The sequence below is a fragment of the Ursus maritimus genome, unplaced genomic scaffold (assembly GCF_017311325.1).
Source record: "Ursus maritimus isolate PB19 unplaced genomic scaffold, ASM1731132v1 scaffold_19, whole genome shotgun sequence".
In the NCBI taxonomy this organism is placed as follows: domain Eukaryota; kingdom Metazoa; phylum Chordata; class Mammalia; order Carnivora; family Ursidae; genus Ursus; species Ursus maritimus.
Genome location: NW_024424341.1, coordinates 48,231,182 through 48,253,460, shown reverse-complemented (window position 1 = coordinate 48,253,460; position 22,279 = coordinate 48,231,182). Strand labels below are relative to the sequence as shown.

The 22,279-nt window shown below is 50.8% G+C and overlaps 1 protein-coding gene across 5 annotated transcripts in view; it reads left to right on the top strand.

The window, feature by feature from the left end:
* PPP2R1A (protein phosphatase 2 scaffold subunit Aalpha) overlaps nt 1-22,279 on the top strand; it is a 64,965-nt gene continuing 42,686 nt past the window's right edge. For 4 of the 5 annotated variants that reach the window (XM_040632933.1, XM_040632934.1, XM_040632932.1 and 1 more), the window contains exons 1-3: nt 1-167; nt 13,632-13,722; nt 18,883-18,983. In XM_040632933.1, coding sequence (XP_040488867.1) covers nt 90-167; nt 13,632-13,722; nt 18,883-18,983 — 270 coding nt within the window. In that variant the 5' untranslated portion in view covers nt 1-89. The remainder of the gene's footprint in view (nt 168-13,631; nt 13,723-18,882; nt 18,984-22,279) is intronic. The other variant, XM_008684778.2, reaches the window with a different exon arrangement.

Genomic DNA, 22,279 nt, shown 5'->3' with positions numbered 1-22,279 from the left:
TCTTTCGTCCTCTTCTCAGCCCTACCCCTCCCTGCCCCGGTTTCAGCACGGCGCGGGCCGCAGTCTGACAGGCGCGGGACGGAGCCAAGATGGCGGCCGCCGATGGCGACGACTCGCTGTACCCCATCGCGGTGTTGATAGACGAGCTTCGCAACGAGGATGTTCAGGTCCGGAGGCCCTGGGGGTCTTGGGGAATACGGGAAGGGGAAACGGGGGCACGGACGGCCCTCGCGGAGAAGGCTCAGTGTTCGCTGGGAGTGGCGGAAGGGGGCGGCGGCCAATCAGCGCCCAGCTCTCACGTCTCCAGGTCCCCAGACTGGATGAGACGGCGCCCGGGATTGGGTGTTAGCCCACCGGAGGGCGGGAGGCAGGCCACCCTGGAGGGGTCCCGGGCCTGCCAAGTGCGCGCGGCGGCCCCGGTCCTGGAAGCCGAGACCAGGGAGTGGGTCGGGCCACTGGGTGGGGCAGAGGGAAGGGCTCGGCCCCTTGGGGATGGGGGCGCGCAGCTTGCTCCAAGTGGGGGAGGGGCCCCGGGTTTTTCGGGGCTCTGGTAGGTTTTCTCCTTTCTGTGTTCCGGCGGCTGGGCCTCAGCACTGCGGGGTGAACTCTCTAAATGGGGACTGAGAGATGACGGCTGCCTTTCCAATTCCTGCTCTCCCTCCTTTTCAGTTTCGGTGTCGAATCCCGAAGGGGAGGGGTTGGCGAAAACACTCCATTCCCAAGGGGACAGCTAGCCAAATTTAAGCGGGGATTTCGAGGTAGAAATTCGCCCCGCTTCTGGGATCCTGCTGAACTGCGGGTGGGCAGTTTACTAAACAGGCTGACACATTACTAGTGAGTGGATGGGCCCCGGCAGAGCCGCGCTGCCTAGGGGTTGAGAAGACTAAGGACTCCACGGTTTGCCCATCCCAGCTCCACCTCCCTCCCGCCGTGTGACCTTGTGCAAATTACTTCACCGCTCTGGGCCTGTTTTCCCTGAAATCTGGGCTAATAATAGTTCAGCCTCACTGGGTGGTTGTGATGGACTGGGTGAGTTAAGACTACAAGTAAAATAGAACGGTGCCTAGTTGTTATAAGGGCCCAATAAATGTTAGCGGCAGTTATTGGGAGCAGTAATTGAAGAGGTCCCGTTCTCCCTTTATAGGGGCCTCAATATTTCTTTTTGTAAAATTGAGCGGATGGCACTGGGCCCAGCTTCCTAAGTTCGAGGTGCATCACAGGTTGTGGAGTCAGACGGGCTGCTGTTGTACTCCTGGCTCTTCCACTTCTTTCTAATTGACATGAGCAAGTTGGTTGATCTCCTTAGTCCTTGCTTTCCTCTTCTCTCAGATGGAGGTAGTTATCTAGTTCACAGGGCTTTTGTGTGAATTCATTCGTTCAGTAAACACTTGCCACATATCAGTTATGGTGCTGAGGATATAATGGTGACACCAGTTGTTATACAGGAGGCAGATGTGAAACAGCTGAATACATTATTAACAGGTGTGAGATGTGGGAAGGCAACAACAGGGCATCGTGATGGTGAATCAGTATTTATTGGGCCTCAGCTCTGAGTAGGGCATTATTTTAGGCACAGGTATACAACAGGGAACAAGGTAGACAAAAACTAGTGGCCTCATAGAGCTTTATGTTGCATTGTGGGGAAACAGACGATAAGACAATTAAGTTAAAATGTGTACTATGTAAGATGGCAATAAGTGCTTTGGAGAAAAATGAAGCAGGGATGTGGAGGAGAGGAGAGTGTTACAAGTTTAGACAGAATGACTAGGGAAGGCCTTATTGAGAAGGGGACATTTGAGCAGAGATGTGAAATGAGGAGCAGGCCCTCATAGATATCTGGGGAATAGCATTCCAGGTAAAGGAAGCAAGTGCAAAGGTCCTAAGGCAGCAATATGCAGTGTATGTTCTGCGAACTGCAGGAAGCCAGTGTGACTGGAGCCAAGAGAATGAGCTGTTGGTGTTGGGAGCCGAAGATGAAAGGGCCTATGACTCAGAAGGCTCTTGTGAGAAGTCACTTCAGCCAGGTGTTGCCAGATCATTGAGCACGATTCAAGGAAGTGTTCTTGAGTTGTTTTATGTGCAACTTAACAAGTTTATTTAAGTAGCATGGGGACCTGTGGGCCGAAGGCACTGTACTTCTGTATGAAGCCAGTGGTTATATGCTTAGTGCTCAAGGGGCAGGGGATGTGCAGGGAGTATTAGATCATAAATGTTTTCTTCGAATTTCTACTTGTATAACTACTTTCACAAGGTTTCTCTGGTGCTTATCATTTAGCTTGGTATTAACTGTTGGTAAGAGGTATGGGCAGTCATGAGACCCTTTAAGAATGTAGAAAACACCTCGTATTTGGTCCTTACGGAAACTATGCAGGCTACAGGTCATCCTTCTGGGCTAAAGGTGAATATTTTTCTGCTACTTTCCCTCATGACAGGAATTGGGAAATGGCCAGAGGTGGCCTTTGCCTTTTTGTTTTTAATAAGGTATTATTGTAAACACCAGACCTTTTTGTTTACATATTATCCATGGCTGCTTTTATGACACAACAGCAGGGTGGAATTGAATAGTTGCAACAGAGACAGTTTGGCCCTTTAAAGCCTAAAATATGTTCTGACTAGTTCTTTACAGTAAGGAGAATGTCAGCCTTTGGCTTAAACCACCTCTGTATTAAATCCCATCCTCTCTTCCCCAGCCTTCTCCCACCCCCTGCCCCCAAAGTAGCCCATGTTACCAGGTCCTTACCGACCTTGGTAGACCTGTGCTGTTCAGCGTGGTAGCCACTCTGTGGCTATTGAACACATGAAGTGTGGCTAGATTGAGTTGAGATGTACTTGTAAGTAAAATACATACCAGATTTCAAAGACGTGCTATGGAGAATGTTAAACATCTCGGTGAAGCTTTTCATCTTCATTACCCGTTGAAATGATAAAAATTTTGAGTTGAATAAAATATATTAAGATTAATTTTGTATGCTTATTACTTTTTTTAATGTTACCAGAAAATATAAACTTACATGTATGCCTTGCGTTTATTGTCTGCATTATATTTCTTTTTTCTTTCTTTTTTGTCTGCATTATATTTCTGTTGGAGTGTGCTGACTCTAGGTCATACTCTATTCATATATAGAAGGAGAAAGCTGGTGGGGTTTTATTTTTTTAAACACTAAATATTTTGTTCTACAACTTGCACTTTTCACTTAGTTTTGCTTCCGTATCTTTTCATGCAGGTAATTACAGATCTGTGTTTAAAAGGAGTTTGAACATTTTCCCAAGAATCAGAGACAGAATCTCAGATTGCACCGTGCCCATGTGTATGGGCTTTCTGAGGACAGGGCTTGGCTCTGATTCATCTCTCAGGATTCAGTGGCTCAGTACAGGCCTCAGAATAGAGGAGCTCAGAAAGGGTTGAATAAATAATAATAAGAGCTGGTCTCTGTTGGGTGCTTGCTGTGAGTGAACTGCTGCAAAGGGCGTTACATTTACGAGCTTCCTGAATTCTCATAGCCACCCTCGGAAGTAGGTCCTGCGCGTACCTACATTTTCCTCATGGGGAAACTGAAGCACAGCATAGTATGTAACTTGGCCAAATTCATGCAGCTGAGCAGTGGAGGACCCAGGAAAAGTTCCCAAAGGAAGTGTCAGACCTGAGGAGAGACTAGACCTTGGGGTGGACAGAAACTTGCTGACTGTATCTATATGCCAGATGTTTTAATTGGTCTTTAATGAGACAGTCTAGGATACTAGAAAGAACGTGGGATTTGGAATCCTCTAGGCTTGATTGATTTGCTTGGCAAATACTTGTTCAGCGCCTCCTGCGCGCCAGACTGTCTTAACTGCTAGAACACAGCAGGGAGCGGAACAGCAAAGCTGCTGCCTTCGTGGGGCTTACGTTCTAGTAGAGGAGGCAGACGGTGGGTCAAGAGTGTGATGTCAGTGGCAGTAATTGCTTACTACAGAAATAAGGCAGGCACCAGGGTCTAGAGCAAGCCCAGGGCTGCTTTTTATTTATTTAATTTATTTATTTTTACGGATTTTATTTATTTCAGGGAGAGGGAGAAGCAGACTCCCCACTGAGCCCGATGTAGGGCTCAATCCCAGGATCCATAGATCATGACCTGAGCGGAAGTCAGCTGCTTAACCAGCTGAGCGCCCCAGGCGCCCCTCAGGACTGCTTTTTAGATAGGGTAGTGAGGGAAGGTGATAGTGGAGGAAGTGAGGATCAGTGAGGAAGTGATAGTGAGCAAGGACTTGGATGAAATGAGGGAGAATGGGGGGGGCAGTCCAGACAGTTGGTACAAAGGCCCTGAGGTGGGATCATGCTCATTGTGTTTAGAGAATAGCAAGCAGGCCAGCGTGGTTAAAGAGAAAGAATGGCAGAGTGGTGAGAGGTGAAGACTAGTCTGGAATGAGATCAGGTGAGGGCCCGTGGACCAGAGCAAGGGCTTCTGTGAGTTTCAGGAGCTGTTGCAAGGCTTTGCGTGGAGGAATGACATGTTCTGACTTAATTATAAAGGATCCTCCTGGCTGTTGAGTAGGGGCCAGGCAGGAGCGGATAGACCTGTTGGGGTGTCCTTGCAGAGCACCCAGGACTGGCGTTGGCATGGATGTAGGGAGAAGAGCTTAGATTTTCGGTATGTTGAGAGGAGGGCTGTTGGGGTTTGCTGGTGGATAGGATGTAATGTGTTGAGTGGGGAGAGGGGGAGTCAAGGATGGCTGAACTTTGAATCCCAGCTCTGCCAGTTTGTTCCTCCTTGTCCATGCACCAGTTGTTTTTCCTCACTGGGCTGGGATTCCTCATCTGTAGAGCGGGAATAATGATGAGGAAGCAGCATGTGCTGTGGAGATTGGTGAAGATGCCGTGAATTGGCAAATTAAGTGGCTGCCTAGAAGTAAGCGTTCAGTACATGACGATCTTGTCCAGTTGTTGCGGTAGCTTATTGTTTCGTATTTGGGAACATGATGTGCAAAGAGATTGCATCCCTTCCCTAAGGCCTCCGCAGTCAGAGGCAGAGGCCGGACTGCAGTATCCACGGGTGTTCGGGGCCTCGTGTCACTAAACAGTGTGGTCCACTGGTTGAGAGGCTAGGTTTCTGCGTTAGAGTCTCTGTTTTCTCATCTGTAAAATAGGGGTGATTTTGTAATTTAGGAGTTTGTAAGGGGGTTGTGAGGATTAAATAGTAGGGTACATGGAAAGTGCTTGACGTGTTGTAAGTGTTTAGTAAGTGTTGGCCTGCAGTAGTCATGGTGCTGGTGAGATAATGGGGGCCTTGTGGAGGTGAGCTGCTTGGGTGTTTTTAAAGACTATTTATGTATGTATGTATGTATGTATGTATGAGAGAGAGTGCACAGGCATGAGCGAGAGCCGGAAGAGGAAGAAGCAGACTCCCTGCTGAGTGCAGAGTCCGATGTGGGGCTTGATCCCAGGACCTGGAGATCATGAGCTGAGCTGAAATCAGTCGTTGGCCGCCGACCGTCCGCGCCACCCAGGCGCCCCTTTAAAGACTGCTCTTTCCCTGATTCCTCTAGAGCAGTGGTTCTCAACTTGGGTTGACTTCGTTTCCCCAGGAGACAAATGTCTGGAGATATTTTTGGTTGTGAGGATACTTTTGGTGGGGGGAGTGCATCTAGGATCCCGCGGGGAGAGGCCAGTGATGCTGCCCGGTGTCTTACAGTCCACAGGGTGGCCCCCACCGCACAGGTGGCCCAGCTCCAGATGTCAATAGTGCTGAGGTTTAGAAACCCTGCCTGCCACACGCCCAGCAGCGTGAGGAGTACTTTTATTCATTAAGTCCGCACGAGAGACATTTGAGATAGGTGCTAATTTACTTTTCTTTAAAAGTTTTTTTTAGTAGTTAAATATCAGATTTCAGAAATTGATTGCCACATGTTTTCACCTGGTCCTCACCCTTCCTCAGGTTTTTTGGGGGGGGTTATTTGCTTTTAAGTATTTTGAAAATCACTTCCAGGCTTCAGACATTTTCTCCCACATACTTGGTTGCGCACGTCTGAGACTGGATGTTTTTATAGCCGCGGTGCCATCATCGGCGTCATAGCAAGCGGTTCTAACTGTGACTCCTCGGTCCTCTAAACCTCAGTTCATCATCAGATTTCCCTGACTGCTTCAGAAGTCTCCTTTACATGTGGCTTGTTTAAATCAGTTTGTGAATTTGACTGTGAATCTTGGCATTGAATAAATAAGGATACTCAGTGTCCCACAGCCTAGTAAGTAATGACACTAGGAATTAGCCAAGGGCACTGGGTTTCAGGGCAGCACTCATTCCTCACCACCAGGCTGAGCCCCCTGTGCAGACAAAGTCTGGGCCTGGAAGTGACACACGGAGACGGTGCTGTGGGTAGATGCAGACCAGAATTTCAAGTCCTCGTCTGGCCTCTTTCCAAGTTACTCAACACTTCTGGCCTTGATTTTCTTGTTAAATGCAGAGAGGGTGGAAGACACAGGCTGGGGCGTGTGGGTTAGTGAGATGGGCTGTGTGAAGGCCCTGCGGTCACCGGCCACTGACCGAGACCTTGCAGCAGCTTGCCCCATGTCCATGTCTCAGGAGCGTGGAGTTACGAGCTCCGACTTCTTTTTATGGAATGCATGGGGAACTGGTGAAGCAGAACTTAGAACTGAGGTTGCTCTCTGAAGGGTAGAGCTGGAAGAGAGACGTTGTGTAGGCTGGCAGTGCAGAACTGGGTTCAGGTTGCTGTTCTGCCCCAGCTCACTGGGTGGCCTGCATTTCCCTCTGCTTCATTTACTCTCCTGGCTGTGGAATGACTGGGGCTGGTGTCTGCCTCTTGCGTTGTGATAAGAATTACAGGAGACAACATGTGTGGAGTACCTAGCTGTGGACCAGGCACCTATTAAGTTCTCTAAACTGTAGCTGAGTTTTTAAAAACTGAAATGGTTTCTTTTTATGCTTTTTAGCGTGCCCAGCCCTGTACTAGGTTCAGGAATCACTGCTGATAACAGTCCTGACCCTTGTCCCAGAGACAAGTCACCTTCCAAATGAGGGAAACAGATGTCCATAAATAATTATGCCAGGGAAAGTGCTTCGAGAAGCATTCACTCCAATGCTGCGGCTTGAGGGGGGAACGATTACTACTCACATCCCCCTCCCCCGAAATGTCAAATACGGAAGAAACAATGGTAAAGAACAGCTAACACTGAGGTGCTTGCTGCCTGCCAGGCTCCGTCTCTGGGTTCTCCCTATTTGATCATTCCGGCACTATTGTAATTCCCATTTTACAGCGAGGAAACGAAAGCTCCAAGGTGCCCAGACTTGCCTGGGGACCCTTAGCTAGTGGGTAAAGCCAGAGTACGTGCTCATTTGTTATTTAAAAAAAAAAAAATTCAAAAAAAAAAAATTCAGATAATGTGGAAATACAGGTTGTGATGCCCATTTTCACTCTTCAGCAATGCTAAGTGATTACCAGGTGGGTGCTTACTTTTTCACACCCACACACATTATGTTCATTTAAAAACATGATCCTTTGTGGAATACGGAAGAAAGATATGTAGATTTAGGACTTTATAGGAGGTAGAGAGACTCCTGTCACTCATTGAGCATGTCCCCTGGCCAGCCACGGCTCCTTGTTAAAGCGCACACTTTATATTACAGACCCTACTACCCCATTGCCAGCCACCACCTGTCCCAAACAGTAACAACTTGGAGCATATTTCTCTAGATACTTTTTAATCTCTGCTTCTTCATTTAAAAAATAATTAATAATAATAATAATTAATCCCGCAGATATTTATTAGGCTCTAGCTCTGTGCCAGGTGTTACCCTAGGTTCTTGGGGCACGGGGTGAAGAAGACAGGGTCCATGCCCTGTGAAGCTGATGTTGTAGTGGGGAAGGACCAACTGAACGAAGAAGTCTGTGTCACGTGGTGAGAGTTCATATATGTGAGGAGTGAGGGCATGCCGTTTCCCCTGGGTGGTCATGTGTGAGGATCCAGCAGAGGTCTGGGTGAAGTAGGGGGAGCCCCGAGGTGTCTGGAGGGAGAGCGTTTCAGACTGAGGAGACAGTACATCCGCGAGTGCCAAGAGCTGGGTGAGAGTGGTGTTGCGTTGTTGGTTTGTTGGTTACCGTCAAGGAAGCCGTTGTGACAGGATTTCCAGGGGCAAGGGGGCGTCGGGCAGTGAGAGTGGGTGGGGAGGGGGCTAGATTATGTTGGGCTCATAGGCCATAGCAAGGCCTTTGGATTTTACTCTGAAGGGAAGATGGATTGCCTGTGGCTCACACCGTACCTGTTTGTGACGGGAAAGCTCCCTGGGGCCACACTGTACGTGTCCATGTCAGGGAAGCTTTGTGGATGCAGTGGGAACACGGGCCTTAAAAAGTGAGTAGTGCTTCTGCAGGTGGATGTAGTGGTGGGAAGGGCGATTTTGTGCGTTATGTCTCCACGTACTGGGCATATAGGCAGCCCCAGCCCAGGGTTGTTGTGAAACCATGGATGTGCAATGTCGTGGGTGTTTGGGGGACCGTGCACAGGGTAGTCTTCAGCACAGTGCCACGATCAAGGGACAGTAAGGATTTCTTATTGATGTTATTAATGGCTGCTCCATCAGGAATGTCACAGAGCACCCAGCCAACAGTGGTTTCAGCAGGTTAAGGATTCATTTTTTCCTTACATGACCAGTTCGGCAGCTCAAGGATATCACAGAATTGGGTCAGAGTATGCCGTTCCTTTGACCTGCCTTGTGTGGCCACAAGATCGCTGCAGCATCTGTTGTCATGAAGTCCTGACAGAACCACACTGGAAGCAGGGGCCAACCCAGGACAGAAAGGTTTTTTCCCTTGTCATCCTCCCTTTTTTTCCCAAGAAGGAAAATCTTTTTTGAAGCTCCTTGGCTCACTTGCCCTTGTCTCTTTGTCCAGAACTAGGTCATGTGCTGAGTTCAGTGGAATTTAGTTTGGCTATAAATAAGAGGAAAATTCGAAATGAGGCTTAAATTGTTTGAAGTTTATTTCTGACTTAGGACCAAAAGCCTGATGGCAATGCAGGCTGATGAGGCACTCTTGTACTCATCAGTGTCAGGGTCTTAGGCTCTTCCGCACTATACTCTGCTTGCATGTCCTCCATCCTGCCCTCCCCATCTCCTCACAATCCCAAGGTGGCTGCTGAAGCCCAGCCATCATAGCCCCATTCCGAGCAGCAAAGAGGGAAGAAGAGTATGACCACAGATGGCCTTAAGGACACTTCCTAGAAGTCACACACACCATTCCCACTGGGATTTCACTGGCCAGACGTTAATCTCCTGGTCTTGTTGGATGAAAAAGCAATTCAGAAATGTCTTTTCCCGGAGGTCATGTGCACAGCTGAAAACCAGGGGTTACGAGCGGTGGTATAACCCATCGCAGGAGCCCTTAACCTGGGGCCCACCTAGAATTCCAGCACAGGTCCATGAATTCGGATGGGGAAAATAACATCTTTATTTTCAATAATCTATAACTCCAGTTTAACTTTCCCCCTAATATGAATTGTAGTATTACAAGAGCAAAGTATAGTGTCAGCAAGGCCTATGGAAATCATGACTGTTCACATCTCATTTCAGCTGTTGGAGGTACTTCTAGTGTTGTCTGTGTTCTCTGTTTCAAAACTGGTTGTTGTTAGACCTGCTAAGCTCCCCCAAATTGGTGGTACTGGTTAAGAGCCAGGTGACTGGGGTTCTCATCCTGGCTCGGCCACCTCTAAGCTATGTGAGGTTACTTAACCTCCCTGTGCCTTTGTTTCCTCGGCCGCATAATGGGTGGTCCTGAATCTTCCTGAGGTCGTCTCTCGAGGATCAAATGAGTTGAGACGTGAAGGTAGCTAGAGTGGTGCCGGGTGCAGGGTATGCACCATGGGAGTGCTTGCTGTTACTTCTCTTTCGCTCTCAGAGAAAGGAAAGGAGACCCGGGAGGAGCAGCTAGCCTGCTGCCCCGCGTGCCCTTCTTGAGATACCTGAACAGAATCAGGATGCTGTCAACAGGGAGAGGTCACCACTGTCATTATTGTCTTTGCTAGTCCGAGGGTGTTCCCAGGTTTATGTCACTTGGTACTCACAGTACCCTTCTGAGGATGGGTGATACTATAATCCGTATTTCAGAGGTGAGGAAATGAGGCCCAGAAAGGTGCAGAGTGGCCCGAGATCCCACAGCTCATATATAAAGCTGCTTAGCCTTGAACCCAGACTGTGTGTCTCCGGAGCGCCACCCGGTGCTGCCTTTCTGGAGTGTTCCTGGTGCTGTCAGTGCTGACCAAAGCAAGCTGACATTCTCAAATATAGCAAAACCAGAATCTCCAGCGATGGCAGGAGGGAAGGGGGCTCTCCAGCGTGGCAGAGATGGCCTCATTCTTAGGCGCCCACCCCTTGGGCGCCTTTCCTAAACTACAGAGATGTTGAGATGAAGAGTCTGGTGCCTGGCTTTCAGTCTGGGCTCTGCTGCTTTCTGGCAAATGACAGCTTCTCTGTGCATCAGCATCCTCACCCTGAAAACAGTCCCTGCCTCAGAGCTCACTTCAAGGATCAGATGTGTTATTTCTCCACGTCGAGCACATAGCAAGCAATCCCGTGTTAGCAGCTATTGTTGCTGGCATTACACTTATGCTCGTTCCCTGCTAGTGTCTCATCCTCAGGGCTGCTGCTCACTGGTTGGGTCCCTGGCTCTTGTGTGCATTTCCCCATAGCCCAGCTCAGAGAAGAACCCAAAGATCTAACTGGGAGGTGACAAAGAGGAAGGAAACAGGCAATAAAGTCAGTCCCCCCCCAATGTTTTATTATGGAAAACTTCAAACCTACAGAACATTTAAAGACTTGTGCAAAGGCCCGCAAACTACAACCCGTGGATTGAATTGAGCCCATGGCCTGCTTTTGCACATGCAGTCTCATTGGAACACAGCCCTGCCCGTTTGTTTGCCTGTTGTCTGGTTCTGTGGCTGGTTTCGTGCCAGTGCGCAGTTGAGTACTTAGGACAGAGACCGTGTGACCCAAGATGCCGAAAATACGTCCTTGTTGGCAGTTTACGGGGAGGGTTTATACTTACGACCTGTATTCATTCATCCTTAGTGTTCACCTTATTTCGTTATGTTTCCATTGGTCCGTCTCTATAGGTGTTTTGTTTTTTGGCTAGATAAGATACAGGCCTCATAATATTTAATCTTGAGGTTCTTTGTTGCTGGAGAGGTGAGTCTTTGGACAGTGTTAAACCCCAAACCCAGTGACGTTGTATGAGAAATGTGAATGCATTTTTCTGAAAGGAGAGGCCACCGTAGCCATTTCCTTAGGGTCCCATTATTGTCTGTGATCTTAGAGATTTTTCAACCCCGGGACCAGGGAACTGATGTAGGATCCCAGTCGCTCACAGACCTCTTTGGGAAAAGAACTGGCTGAGGGAGCCCCATCCCTTCTTGTTCTGCCTCTCCTTCCCGGAAGAGGATGCCTTCTCTGTGCCCAGCAGTGGCTTACTCACTCAGAAGGGTGTTTCCTTGCACTCCCACACGCATGACCTCACTTCGTTCCGCCACAGCCCTGTGAGCCGGGAGGGGGGGCCGCACTATTGAGCTGGAGAAACAAGGGTTTCCATTCCTGGTGGGCTGTGTCATCGGAGCAGCTGAGTCCTGGCTCTCTTGGTGCTCACTTCGGCATGTGTCTGCCTCTCTGAGCCTGTCCCCGCCGTCGTGAAAGGGGGTGTTGGATGCCAACCTCCTTAGGAGTGAGAGGATCGAGAGAGGTCGTAACACCTAAGTGCTCCATGGGAGAGCTGCCCTGTGTTAGCCAAACGTGTTCGAGTCCCAGGTGCCACAACAAGTCACCGCTCATTGTGGCTTAATGCAACAAAGATTATTCTCACAGTTCTGGAGGCCAGAAACGTGAAATAAGGTGTCAGCAGTGTTGCTTCCTTCTGGGGGCTCTGGAGACGATTCCTTTCATGCCTCTCTCCTAGGTTTTGGTGGCTGCTGGCAATTCTGGACGCTCCTTAGCTTATGTGGATACACCCCCTTGATCTCTCTCCCTCCATCTTTGCGTGGCCTTCCGCTCCATGTGTCTCCATGTCTCCTTTCCTGTCTCATCAGGACACAGTCATAGGCTGTGTAGAGAAAACTCACTCTTCTGTGTGTCTCCTTGACTCTCACGTCACTACCACACTCCACACTCCTGACACCACGTGTACGGTTCTCCCCCTGCCATGCAGGTCTCTGCGGGACCAGCGGGATGTCTTACAATTCATTTCAGTTGTAACGCTAACCAGAGCCCGCGCCGACCCCGCAGGTGAAGGGCTCTCCCCCCAAGACCGCCCCCCGCTTCAGATGCCTGTCGCAAGTAATAGGTCCCCACGTTATCCACGGCTTCTGTCAGACTTGGCTACAAATTGGAGGTCCCATGACCCTGTCCTTGGACTCGATGATTTGCCAGAACAGCTCACAGAACTTAGGGAAACACTTAACATTTATCACCTTGCTATCTAAAAAGAGAAGGGAAAGGGTTTGGATGAACACGCACAGGAGAGCTACACAGGGTGAGGTCTGGAAGGGCGCTGCGTACAGGAGCTTCTGTTCCTCGGCAGTCGGGGTGCGCCACCCTCTTGGTACATGGATGTCTTCACCAGCCTGGCAACTCCCCAACCCTGTACTTTGAGGATGTTTATGAAAGCTTCATCATGCAGTCCGTTTCCAGCCGCTCTCCCAGTGATGGCGGTGGGGCTGAAAGTGCCAAGCTTCTGACTATGGCTTGGTTTTTCTGGTGACTGGTCCCCATCCAGGAGCCCACCAAGATATGCTTCATTAGAACGAAAGGCATTGCTGTCTCTCAGGAAATTCCACGGGCTTTAGGAACTCTGTGCAGGAACCAGGGGCAGAGACTAGGAAACATACTTTGTTTGACTGTTTCACAAGGGCTCCCCCCTAAATTTGGGATAATTTCATCTTGAGATGCTGACTTAATTGTATCTGCAAAATCCCTTTTTTCACATTCTTGAGTACTAGGGGTTAGGACTAGAGCGTGTCTTCTGGGGGCCACTGTTGAACCCATTCTGCTAGTGCTATTACTACTGCTAACAGTACTCCTGTTTACACAGTTGTTACAATATTCTTTGTTCCGTTAATCATCATTGCTAGCTGGTGGTCCGGGGTTTTCAGTCCCTGCCCCACAGCACCCGAACTGTGTGACCCTTAGAAGGGACTTTTGCTCCCTCAGCCTGTTTGCTGCTCTGTAGAGTGGGGCTTATAACAGCTCTGACGTCCGGGTTGTCGTGAGCGCCTGTGCGTGTGAGTGCCCGCCGAGGACCTGGCACAGAGTAAACTTGCTGGAACGTGGCCACCCCTGTTGGAGCGTGCCAGGGGGTGCTGCGTGCAGGAGGGGCCAGAGCAGAGCAGGAGGATGAGGCGGGGGGGGCAGTGTGTGCTTTCAGAGGGGGTCTTGGAAAGCACCACTCGGTGGGTGTCTGCTCAGTGAGACGTGGTGGGTGCTTTTGCTGAGTCTGCTGCTGCCATTGTAATTTACAGCCGCTTGGTAGGTGTGTGCCAAGTGACTGTTCCCCATCCTTACACACATCGGGCTTCCAGAGGTTGCCTGGGTCTGGAGCTTGTCACACACCCCTAAGTCTAGGCGTGCTAACATTGTCCCCTGCTCTTGTTCTCTCACTAGCTTCGTCTCAACAGCATCAAGAAACTGTCCACCATCGCCCTGGCCCTTGGGGTGGAAAGGACCCGCAGCGAGCTCCTGCCCTTCCTGACAGGTAAGGAGGTGGACTCCTGGGGCCCAGGCCGAGTGGGGGATGTCGGGGGGTGGTTCCCGTTAAGTAAGAGAGGCCTCGTGAGGGATTTAACAGATGGTGAGTGTCTGCCCCTGCCCCGTGCTAGGCACGGTGGGGTGGGGAGCAGGATTGGTGAACGGGGTCTGGAGGCAGATGGAACCAGGTTTGAGTCACAGCACTAACAGTTAAAAGCTGGTTTCTTGAGGTGAGTCACTTAACCTAACTGTTCTTGGAGTTTTTATGTATGAAGTGCAGATAAACACGCATGTGCTGTAGCATGGATGTGAGCATTCGGTAACAGTAAGAATAATTGACATTTATCCTCTGCCTGCCACGTGCCAGGCAGTGCTCTAAACGCCCTCTTGTGAGCATTGGGTTAGTTCACGGTCCTCCGGATGGGGGCCTGTGCTCCGTAAGTACACACGGTGTTGCTCCCCGTTGTGAATCTCGCAGCGGCTCCTGAGGCTGGGGCCGACTGCTGCCCCCATTGTACAGGTGAGGACACCGAGCATGAAGAGGGGAAGGAGTACAGTTGCCTGAGATCCCGCAGCTGGGAGGTGACTCGGCACAGCTGGGGAGTGACTCGGCAGGGGTTATTTATCTAGTCGTGCTGGCTGCGCACTTCACAGCACTGGTTAATGACTCGGGGTCCTGAGAGCCTGGGTTCAAATCCAAGCCCCACCGCTTTCTAGCTGTGTGACCTTGGGCAAGGTATTTCACATCTGCCTGCCTCTGCTTCTTCGTGTGTGACACGGGCCTAATCGTATAACCTGATGTGAAGATTAAAGAAGATGCCATGCGAGGTGCTCACCCAGTCCGTGCTCAGCACACGGGACGGCTGCTAAGTGTTCTGTCTGAAGGTGCGTGCAGAGCGCTCGGCACCGTGTCTGACGCACGCCGGACCGCCACGTAGCGGTCAGTCCTCTGTTCCCACTGTTCTTATTCCTGCTTTATACTTTTTGAAACTGCAGCTGAAGGCTCAGTCACTAGTGAAACTCCTATAGGATCCTTTAATTTGGGCTTAGTGGTGATGCCGGGGAGAAAGGGAGCAGAGATGATGATTCCTTCTTGTGACATGTGGGGACATGAAGGCCTGCAGAGGTACAGGGATTGCCCATGGTGACAGCAGCTGATGACTGAGGAGCACAGGTTTATCTGCCTGGGAACGCCACACGAGGAGCGGGTATCCATGTGACACTGAGCAGGTGACCTGAACTGAAGCTTCCACTGGCGGACTGAGCACAAGACTTGAAAGCTCTCGAGCGCTGAGACGGGGCGGCTGGGGCACAGGGAGTGTGATGTGTGGCACGGTGGTGTAATAACATGGGTAAAGGGGGCGCCTGGGTGGCTCAGTTGGTTTAGTGTCTGACTTTGGCTCCGGTCGTGATCCTGGGATGCTGGGATTGAGTCCCACATCGGGCTCCCTGCTCAGTGGGGAGCCTGCTTCTCCCTCTGCCCCCTCACTTCCCTGCTCATGCGTGCTCTCGCGCTCTCTCTCAAATTAATAAAAGATTAAAAAAATAAAGTGGGTAAAGAAGTTGGTGGGACCTGTTTGATTCCAGCTGCCACCAGCCTGCTGGCAGACCTGGGTAAGCCACTCCATTTCCCCTAGCCGCAGCTCCCTTACCTGTCGCAGTAAGAGGAGGACCTAGCTCACAGGGCTGTTGAGGATTAAGTGCTCCACGCAGAGCTGAGTCCGTAGAAAATGCTCGGTACATGCTGCCGGTCCCTCTATAATGAGGTAGTGGGGAAGGCAGCCTGGGGAGGGCACTGGCAGGAGTACACAGTAAAATGGAGCAGGACTGAACGTGGTGATGGGATGCAGGGAGAGGCACAGGGGCAGGTGGGTGGTAGGGGGTTGGGTTTTGCCAGTTTGAGTGCCAGGCGGCAGTCTGGGATTAATCCCGTAGGTGAAGGCAGGGAGCCGTTGTAGCTAGCGGCTGGAGGGTGGGCGGATGAGATGTAGAAAATAAGGCTCCTGTGCACACAGTGTTGTATTGAGGGGGCGGGATGGGCAAGGAAACAGCGCAGGAAGTGGAATTGGGATCGGTGGCTGAGAGCAGAGACCGTGGGGTTGGGCCGCCTGAGTCCCAGCCAGGACGTGCTTCATTTCCTCTGAAACGGGAATCATCATCTAATACGTGGGCTGTTGTTAAGATTCAGTGAATTTTTTTTTAAAAGATTTTATTTATTTATTTGACAGAGATAGAGACAGCCAGCGAGAGAGGGAACACAAGCAGGGGGAGTGGGAGAGGAAGAAGCAGGCTCATAGCGGAGGAGCCTGATGTGGGGTTCGATCCCATAACGCCGGGATCACGCCCTGAGCCGAAGGCAGACGCCTAACCGCTGTGCCACCCAGGCGCCCCTCAGTGAATTTTTTTTTTAAGATTTATTTATTTGACAGAGGTGGGGAGAGAGCGAGAGTGTGCACGAGAGAGCGAGCACAAGCAGGGGGAGCGGCAGGCAAAGGGAGAGGCAGGCTCCCCATTGAGCAGGGAGCCTGATGTGGGACTCGATCCTAGGACCTTGGGATCATGACCTGAGCCAAAGGCAGACGCTTTACCGACGGAGCCACCCAGGCACCGCAAGATTCAGTGAATCTAACATACGCATGCTCTTTATTACATCATAGAGCCACACGTGACATCACAGTAATGCAAGTGAGAGGAACTGCAGAAGCCACGAGATGGAAGAGGAGTCAGGCATTCAAGACAGATTTCTTTGGGTTGCTTTCATTAAATGGTGGCAGATTTTCTTTCCTTTGGGCTTCACCCATTGCAAAATGTTCAAAATAGCAAATGGCAGATAGACTGCATCTTTCAGAAAAGGTGATACTGTTTCGGAACAAGCTGAGAGCCCTCTCTGAGCTCACACCTGCAGGACACGCACAATCAGTGTTGTGAGGGGAAAATTACCATATGATGCCCCACTGTGTTAGAAACAGGTGTTGGTAATTTTTAGGCCATAGTGAGATGTGGGTGGGTTCCAAGGTGAGTCAAGTCACCTGCGTGCCAGTGGCTGAAAAGTCACCTGCCATTTAAAGACTTGTACCCAGGCAAACACCAGTGAAAAGTATCCTCAGAAATCCCAGGTTTGCCTTAAACACACCGCATGGTTTTGTTGGGAAGCTGTACGAACGCGGGTTCCCCGGGGCCGAGGAGAGTGGCTTGATCCTGCCTTTTGTCATGGTCATGGCATTTCTTCAAGTTCAGAAAAGAGTGTTTTCTCCTTAAAGGATCTGGATTCGTTTAAGCTAATGCACAGTACAGTTAGAAAGTACTTTGGAGTAGGCCATCCGTAGGCATAGTTCATAAATCTCTCATGCACACCGCTGTGTGCTGTGAGATGGAGAACAAATCAAACTTTGTCTTCGTGGAGCTTCTGTTCCAACCGGGAATAAGTAGTGATGAGGCCAGAGAGACAAAGTAGAAATAAGGGTGAGGGATATTCCAGTGGTGGTCAGGGCTGGTCTTCTTGGGGGTGTGACCTGAATGGCACCTACCCTATAGGACTCTGAGGGAAGAATGTTCAGGTGCGGGAAGAGGCACGCGTAGGATGGGCACAGTGTTGGAGGGAAGATGTGAGTTGGGGATCGGTACAGTGGCCACATCACATGGGATCATGGTGTATGGAGTCTAGATTTTAGTTCATGTTTCTTAGAAACCATTGGAAGGTTGAGGTAGGGGAGTGTCATAATTTAAAGGATCCCTCAGGATTCTGGAAGGAGGCTGGGTGGTTGGGGGCCAGGGCAGAAGCAGAAAAACCAGTAAGGAAGCAGTTGCAGTCACCCAGCAAGAGATGGTGGCCATCAGAGTGACACTGAGGTGGAAGGTGGGACAGGTCTGCGTCAGAGAGGCAGGGAGGTGGCGGCCCTGAGCATTTGAGGCCAGGAGGATGCGGAGGCTGGCAAGGCGATTCTGTAGAGGTGGGGACCGTGAAAATAGGAGGTGCTGGCAGGTTCCACGTATTTGGCTTTCAGGAACGTGGCTTGGCCAAGGAGTCTGGACTGAGGACTGAGTTGAATACGAGTTGAGGCCATGGATATGCACAAGGTCTCCGGGAGGCAGAGAAAATGGGAGGGTGAGGTTAACTGTGTACAGAGAGGGCCAGGGAAACTGAGGCTGGGAAGGACTCAAAGGCCCGGTGGGCCCGGAGCCACACTGGGCTGCATTCTCTGAAGCACTGACTCGGGCCAGGCCCCATGCTGAGCTCCTCACAGAAAACATCACTTCACTTTGGTCTCACGCAGCTCTGTTGGGGTGTGGGGTGAGAAAACCGGCTCAGCGGTGACGTGAGCGGCCGCACACCGAGCAGCGGCAGAGCAGAGAACCCACCACGAGAGGAGGAGGGTGAGGACAGCCCCACGAGCAGACCGGTGGTGGTGAGGAAGTGACCAGAACTCGGACCTGCCAGTTCTCACACCCCTTTGGCCAGAGCATGGTCCCTTGGCCTTCCAGCTGCACGGGAGCCTGGAGGTGTCTGGCTGGGGCACAGCAGCTCTATCTTTACACAGTCATCCGTTCTTCCAGCAAACCTGGACTGAGCGCCTGCTGTGCTCATCTCTGGCAGAAACTGGGGTACAGAGAGGAGCCACTCCTGGACTCCTAAGATAAGGACCCTAATAAAGGTGGCTTGGAGTCAAAGGGAGTGTAGAGAAGGGACATGCCCTGGTCTGGTCAGGAAACCTGAGCTGATTCCTGAAGGACGGAGAAGAATCTCTCAAGCTGAAGAGAAAGATGAGCTCTTGCAGAGAAGGCAGTGCTGAGGGTAGAAGCTAGACCAAAGCGGAAAGCCCCCATTTACCAGGCTCTGTGCTCCTGTGCGTGCTCTTGTTTGCCCCTCACTGGAACTCCCGCCGGAAGGTACGTTAGCACCATTACAGGCGCAGAAATGGGCTTGCAGACTGGTCTCACCCTCCCGGTGTGCCGCACCTAGTAAAGGGCAGACGAGGGGCTTTGGTGCTCTGTCCTCTGACCCAGGCCTGCACCTTGATCTCTGCACCAGCCGGGTGGAGGCTGGGGAGACTGAGGGCTGACAGTTGGAGGAAGCAGAATGGAACCTGCTTGTTCCCAGCTTGGATCACCCAGGGGCTGGGGTCAGACTTGGGGTGGGACTGTAACAGAGTCTGTCTTGGTTCCACAGACACCATCTACGATGAGGATGAGGTCCTCTTGGCCCTGGCAGAACAGCTGGGAACCTTCACCACGCTGGTGGGAGGCCCCGAGTACGTGCACTGCCTACTGGTGAGTCTGGGAGGCAGGGAGGTCCCCTTGCCCACCCCTTGGGAGTCAGACCTACGGCCCTGCCAGAAGCAGGATGGGAAGAATGCAGGAGAGGCTGGGGGTCACATTCTAGGCACAGGCAAGCCTTGGACATTCCCTTTAATCCAGCAGATTAGTAGTGGCATTTCATAAAGCAACACCAAAAATGCACTTGTTTACCTTCCTGTTAGCTGGACACTTGCCTGACCAGTGCCAGGCCCACCTGCCACTGTACATAGAGGGCTTTGGGCTTGGAGGCAGTCTGAGTTCTATGACTTTTTTGCTGTGTGACTTGTAAGAGTTACTTAACCTTTCTGTGTTACACTTTCCCTCATCCATAAGATGGGAGTCATTAAAGCATATCTTTTTGATTGGTTTAAGCCCTTAGCATGGTATTTGGTACATGGTAAGTACTATCAGATGTTAGCTGCAGTGTCATTATGCCATATGTCATGAGGTCATGTCCACCCTTTGGGGTAAGGACATTTCCCTTTTTATAGATGAGCCACTGGGCACACTGAGAGGTTAAGCATCTTGGCTAAGGCCTTACGGGTAGTAAGTAGCAGAGTCGGGATTCCAGGTGCCTGCCTGTGCACCCCTGTGCTTGGTGACAGCTAGGGACACAGATGGGTCAGATTCTAACAGAAACTACTGTTTGTGAGAAGAGGAAGGAGGACTGCCTTGTCACCAGGGAAAGACTCCGGTCCTGCCATCCCTGAAGGAGGAGCCTCGGGGGTTTCCAAGTCCCTTGGCTTTCATTGATCCTCAGAACCCTGGGTCCCTGCTTCTGCCTGCTCTCCCCCTGCCCCCAGTAATCCTGTGTGTCATGCTTTGTAAAGACACAGTTTTATATTTGGCATCTGCACTTAATAATGTCTTAACAATTTTTGTTAGCAGCCTTCTTCCTTTTAGTGGTGTATGAAATAATGGCACTTCTTAAAATTGGGATTTGGGGCTTGAACAGATACGGTAACTTTTCTTCTAAGCAGGGTTATTTCTGAAGAAATTGGATAATTGTCATTAAATTCTGGTCTGTCAGCTTTCATGTGTGTACGTGTATAATTTGTGTGTGTGTACATGCAGACAGCTGTATGCGAATGAGATCGTTCCCTACATTTTACACAGATTAGGGCTGCCCTACACGAGGAACATGATGAGGTCTGGGGACCAGCCTGAAAAAGGGGTCCCTTGAGCTCCCTGGAACGTTCTGCAAGCCCTGGAATTTATCAGTTTTTCTGAGGAGAGAGTTTGTAGCTTTTAGCAGCATCTCAGAGAACTTGGGAGTAGGAAACATGGATCCCGTAGCTTCAGCAAGGGGCCCCAGGGCCCTCAGGTGGTGTAGAACTCAGGCTTGCTGGGGAGCAGGACTGGAACCCTGGAGTCCTTCCCCCCTTGCCAGGTCAGGGTCACCCCACACTCACTTTGGGGGAGAGTGACATGTCGTCTGGGACCGATGTTCATGATGGTCACATGGGCTGGCAGAGACACATCCTGAGGGCCCTGGGCCAGGGAGCGCTAGGAACCCGGAGGCCAGTCAGGTCCGAATGCTGGTGCTCCTCGGCGCCTGCAGGTGCCTTCTGCACAGTCACCTTTCGTGTCCCCTAGTAACCCTGTGAGATACGCACTGGTGCTAGCCCCAGTTACACATGAGGAAACTGAGGCTTGAGGTCTGGTTTGGGTGAATTGCCTGAGCTGGGAAGAGACCGTCAGGATTTGAACCCAGGCCCCTGCCTCTTAACCACTGCCATTCCTTTCTCCTACCCCCCCTCTCCCCGCCTCAAGGGTTCTCGGTTGCTTTACAGGCTGATTAGAGCTGGACAAGAGGGAAGCTGGGAGACCTTAGAACCTGAAGGAGGCACCTAACCTGTTTCAGATGGGAAGGGGGAGCTGTCAGCGAAGGCCTCCTGGGGGAAGTGGCAGTGGATCTGGAGTTTGACAGAAATGGAAAATGGTTATTGTGCAGTTTGTTCATTCCACGAGCATGAGTACCAGCTATGGGCCTTGGGAACCCAGAGGCGTGTCCGAGCCAGTCCCAGCCCTCATTCTCTATAGAGGTGAAATGGAGCTAATTTCACAGGGACCCATGTAGCTACAGCCCAAGAATTGATTCTCTACCCACAACTCTTAATCCTTTTGGAATCCTGGATCCCTTTGAAAATCTCATGAAAACCGTGGAGCCTCTCCTAAAAGTACAGTGATTATAGGAAGTTCATACCTCTCCCCTCCCCGGCATGTTCTCTGGGTTTGAGAACTCCTCCCTCTCCTTCACAACTTTTCATTGTGGGAAAGCATCCCTAGGAGTTCCCTAAACATGCACCTTCCTGGGCCCCACCCCGGAGGGTCTGATTCTTCTGGTCTGTGCTGAGATAGGCCTCCTGGGTGGTTGCAGACCACACTGTGCGAACTGCCTGCAGCAACCTGCTAGGGCAGGCAGCCTGGCCTGACATAAGTACTGCTTGGCCTTGGTCCCCAGGCCTTTGTTACAACTGGTTACTCTCTCTGAATGGAACGGGTAAATGGCAAATCCTGATTGAGTACCCACCCCGCATGTGCCAGCGTGGGAAGCAGGAAAACCAGGAACAAAGAGGAACCCAGTCCCTGCTGTAGCCCTGTGACACCATCTTCAGCCACACTCCCGTGAGCCAGTCCAGAACCAGAAACCCTGATGGCTCTAGGACAGAGGCCATGCACTGGCAACCCCCAGGCTGGCATAGTGTCATATTTTCCTCTGGAATCATTGCTGATCTTTTGTAAATGAGATTTTTTGTTTATTTTTATTGTGGTTAAATATATAAACAACCATTTTTAAGTGTATGGTTTTGTGGCATTAAGTATATTCACATTGTGGTGCAGTCACCACCACCATCTGTCATCTTCCCAAACTGAAATTGTCGCCATTAACCAGTAACGCCCTATATCCCCTCTTCCCTGCCCCTGGGGCCCACCATTCTACTCTCTGTGTCTATGAATCTGGCCACTCTAGGGTCTTCATATAAAGGAATCCTACAACGTGTGGCCTTTTCTGACTGCCTTATTTCACTCAGCATAATGTCTTCAGTGTTCGTCCATGGTGTAGCGTGTGGTAAATAGGAGTTTTGACGTATACCCACCTGGCCCTTTGGGCTGCTTTTGGAAAACTGATTGCTTTTACCAGCTGTGTTTTCCTGTGGTGACAGTTGATGAAGCTGGGAGCAGCTGTCCTTCCTAGGCTACATGCCCCAGGTTCTGCCTCTTTCCATTGTCCCTACCCACGACCTTTGCTCCTTGCTCCATTCTCT